At 46.9% G+C, this 4,267-nt stretch overlaps 1 protein-coding gene across 3 annotated transcripts in view; it reads right to left on the bottom strand.

Moving 5' to 3' along the window:
- LOC119311628 (ruBisCO large subunit-binding protein subunit alpha-like) overlaps window positions 1–4,261 on the bottom strand; it is a 6,837-nt gene extending 2,576 nt beyond the window's left edge. The window contains exons 1-6 of one of the 3 annotated variants that reach the window (XM_037587284.1): window positions 3,969–4,261; window positions 2,974–3,095; window positions 2,689–2,896; window positions 2,216–2,361; window positions 1,653–1,959; window positions 1,097–1,347 (exon numbers count right to left, since the gene is read on the bottom strand). In XM_037587284.1, the coding sequence (XP_037443181.1) occupies window positions 1,097–1,347; window positions 1,653–1,959; window positions 2,216–2,361; window positions 2,689–2,896; window positions 2,974–3,095; window positions 3,969–4,197 (1,263 nt within the window). In that variant the 5' untranslated portion in view covers window positions 4,198–4,261. Of the gene's footprint in view, window positions 1–1,096; window positions 1,348–1,652; window positions 1,960–2,215; window positions 2,362–2,688; window positions 2,897–2,973; window positions 3,133–3,968 lie in introns of all 3 variants that reach the window. The other 2 variants (XM_037587285.1, XM_037587286.1) reach the window with 2 other exon arrangements.
- Window positions 4,262–4,267: the final 6 nt, after the last annotated feature.

The raw sequence follows: 4,267 nt of genomic DNA, 5'->3' as shown, positions 1-4,267 counted from the left end.
TGAAAACAGCATGCCTGCCGCCCGCGGGGGAAACCGCATGCCCAAGATCCCCGACGCAGCGAACGAGATCGAGGTCCTTTGCGCAGCGAAGGGCAACTTGGAGGAGCGGCAGCTGCAGACCACGCATCTCCCGCACACGCCGACGCGCTAGGAGGCCGCGTGCAGCAGCCTGCAGCCTCACCGCCGCCGACACGTGGCGGGTAGCGATCCAAGACGGAAGCGGTGACGGCGACGGCAGAGACTTGATCTGCTGGATGTGGACACCCTGGGATGGCGGCGGCGCTGATGGGAACGAGGCCGTCGCATTCCCGTCGTAGGGCATCCCATACTGGACGGCGGAGCTGACCAGCGGTGGCTGCTGCAGCTGTTGCGGTGCCGTGCCGGACGCGGCGGAGGCCGCCAGGAGAGGCGGCTGCCACTGCAGCCAAGGCTGGGCGGTGGTGGCGATGGATGGCAGCTGCAGCGGCCCGGCGAGCGCGGCGAAGGCCGCCTGGTGCGGCGGCTGCCACGGCAGCCACGGCGGCGCGGGGGCGGCGATGGGCGTTGCAGCCGGGTGCGGCCCGTAGGACCCGGCCAAGAACAGGTGGATCTCCTGGACCGCCTGGGTTATGTCCCGCAGCACCCCGGACACCTCCTCCCAGGTGAGGACGGCGGGGGCGGGGGCGACGGAGGACCCAGGCGCGGGCAGGAGCGGGGCGACGACCGTGGTGGTCGCCGGAGGCGACAAGGTGACCGGCAGCGGAAGAGACGGGCTTGGAGGCGGTGAAGACATGATCGAACCAAAGCTAGCTGATACCAAATTGTTATGGCGCTGCTAGAAGGAGGGCGTGAGAGGGCCGGCCGGGGGCCTTTTGCCCACGGCCAGGCAAGAGGGAAGGGATTTCCTTCTTAATTCTTGCTTGATTAGATTGATACATCTCCTCTCTTTATATAGAGAGGTTTACTTGACTCCCAAGCAAGGCTTACTTGACCCCTAAGCAAGCAACCCTTATCTCTAATTAATCCTAAGACTAATGGGCCCATTAGGCCCATTACGTACTCTAACAGGTAGGAAGAACTATTGGAATGTAGGTGGTCTAGTGAATGACTCACACACCTTGATAACTGCTACACCTCTTGAGAGTTTAGCAATTCTTGCAGAAAACCTTTCTTTTAGATAGGCACTTGTTGTCTCCTCTAGATCTTGCTTTAGTTGCATAATCCTAGCCTCAATCTCTGGTCTCATAGAGGGATGTGCAATTATAGTTGTAGATTCACTTGTGATAGTGATCTTTTGAGCCATGCCCAGCTGATCAGACGTAATTGCTTGAAGACCCCAACCAAGGTCACTAACAAAGAAATCTGCACCTGCTTAATTGAAGAAAAATACTTAGGCTGTAGTCAGGCACAAATATGACTAGATAATTTCAAAGCAATGCACCGTGCAACTGCAAAACTGAAGTATAGTCCTTATGGAGCCACACACCATAAATGTAAGTTATAAAGAAGATACCAAATACAAGAAAAAGGCTCATCTTAGCATCCATTGGAGGGGGAAAACAACTGATAAAAATGAATTAAAAGAGCTCTTGGGGGGAAAAGACAAATTTATAACGCTAGCAGCATAGAGCTTCAACGCATGGAGCTTAGCAATTGTAAATCTACAAGTTTACCTGTCATAATGGCAATATCTTGCAGAATAGCCTTCTTTTCATCTCCCAAACCAGGACATTTGACAACCGCAACATTTAGCAAACCATTCAGTTTGTTAAGAACCAGAGTCGAGTACACCGAATGCGAAATATCCTCGGCAATAATCAACAAAGGGACACTCAACTGTGTGGTCTTCTCCAGCAAAGGAAGTATCTCTTGTATTTCATTCACCCGTTGATCAGTTAAAAGCACTCTAGCATTTTCAAATTCAACAATTGCTTTGTCTGGATTTGTGATGAAATGAGGTGAGGTGTAACCCTTGTCTATCTGCAGGGATCAGACAGAGAATCATTAAATAATTATCTCTTCTGAGCTTGCCGCTCTATATTTGTTTCTCAAGTAACAAAAAATCTCTAACAGACGGATAAACTTTTTGGAGTGTTAATTTATTTCAAATTATCAAATTACATGGCCTTTGTTTATGTGGTGAGATGATGCAATGCTTTGTTGGACTAAAAAACATCTAATGTAGTTACAATACTTAGGGTAGGGGGGGGGGGACTTTATGACCACATAAATGTACCTTCATTCCTTCCTGCACCTCAACTGAAGTATATATGGAAGATGAGGACTCGATTTTGATTATTCCATCAGGGCCTATCTTCTCCAATGCGTCGGCAATGAGATTGCCGACATATTCATCATTGCCAGCTGATATTGATGCCACAGCTGAAAATAAAATTTAAAGATTTACCAAGATGACTAATCTGACTATGTTCAACATTTCAGGTGAATACATGCATACTCCATATTTCACTCTACAATTAGAGAATATGCACAGAAACGAAAAGAAAACACATGATGGTGTGCATCCCTTTATTACTTCGAATTTGTAAGGGGCAGTTCCATTTCAATACACATAACATCCACCATTTTTTCTTAGTTATGATAATCTGCTGGGCAGATATTAGACGAAGTCTAGTAGTTGCTTCTCCATTCTTATTCTTTGGTGTTTTTCCATCCATGATTTGCGACTTCCCAGGGGACGAAGATTACCTTTTATGTCCTCCTTTGTACTGACGGGGATAGATTTTGTCTTCAAGATCCTAAGCAGTTCATGAACAGCTTTGTCAATGCCCTTTCTCAAAGCAACCGGGTTAGCACCGTTGGCAACGGCCAATAAGCCAAGGCTGATGATTTCTCGGGCCAAAATAATAGCTGTTGTGGTTCCATCCCCAACAGTACTGTTTGTCTTGGACGCTATCTGTTTGACATGATTGCAATGAATCAGAAGCAGTTACATTAAGGAACCTATGATTGTACAAACATCGAACACTGTACCTCTTGAAGTAGCATGGCCCCTGCATGCTCAAGTGAATTTGGAAGTTCTATAGCCTTAGCAATTGTGACACCATCATTAATTACTTTTGGAACATCATCTTGATCGATAACAACATTCCTCCCTGCAGCAAACCTTTATGTTCTCAGCAATCAGTAGCACTACAAGACAATAAAACAAATTGTTCAGGCATATATGATCCCAACAACATGAACAACATCTATATGAATGAACAAATGGTAACAGATTTAACAAGGAAGCGCAAGCAAGCAGAGGGCATCGTTTGGTGATCCTATATCTAAGGAAACAGTGTTAAGTCCTTCTGCAATATCCACTAGTACACTGGATTTGAGGCTAAAATCTTTATCAAATGTATATATTATAAAGAGAGCAAAAACAATCCATTTGAAGCTTTAGAATTTACTACCTCCATTCCTAAATATAAGACGTTGGGGCAGTTTAAATATAAGACGCCAACATCTTATATTCAGGAATGGAGGTAGTAGATAATATTGAATTACACTATCAAATTTGCAAGATGGCAGTTACAGTACAATACTGGCAAGACAGTTTAAGATTTAGGACTTCAAACTATTTCTACAAAGTGAGGAATTAGGTGTACATGGCAAATATTATAACGAAACCGGAGAACAATTACATAGAAGAATACCTACTTCTATTATAGCACGACCAGACTAATTTGTGCCAAAAGGATAAGGCTCCCAACACGAACTGAATGTTCAAACATCTTGTGCGGATTACCAAAGATAACAACCAATTTATGGGCTCTACAGCAACATTGACAGAAACAGTTTCCACCTTTATACCAGTTTCCAATAAAAAGGGGAAAAAGAATCCATCCGTGGCAATTGGCCACCTCACTATATTTCTAGACTATACACCATAGCAAACATTATCCAGAAGTAATACTACAGAAAAAATTGTACGATTACAGTGATATATCTGACCAAGAAGGAAGCAAGAAAAAGAATCACACCTTTGGGACCGAGAGTGACGGAGACGGCATCAGCGAGCTTGTGGATGCCGGCGGCGAGCCCGCGGCGGCAAGCGTCGCCGGAGGATATCACCTTGACGTCCGCCCGCACGGGCAGGCGGCGGCAGACCCTCGCCGGTCTAGACAGCCGGCACGGCCATCTGGGTAGCCGTGGCCAGGAGGAGGATGGGGAGCAAGTGGGCGCGGCGAATGAAGCTGTGGTGAGAGACATGGTGGTGGCGGTGGGACCGCGAATTCAGTGCCCCGGCGTTGAGGAGGGGGCTCCGGCCCCCGGATAGGGT

The sequence above is a fragment of the Triticum dicoccoides genome, chromosome 5B (assembly GCF_002162155.2).
Source record: "Triticum dicoccoides isolate Atlit2015 ecotype Zavitan chromosome 5B, WEW_v2.0, whole genome shotgun sequence".
Lineage (NCBI taxonomy): Eukaryota > Viridiplantae > Streptophyta > Magnoliopsida > Poales > Poaceae > Triticum > Triticum dicoccoides.
Note: the sequence above shows the minus strand (reverse complement) of the source record. Positions and strands in the feature narration are given on the sequence as shown.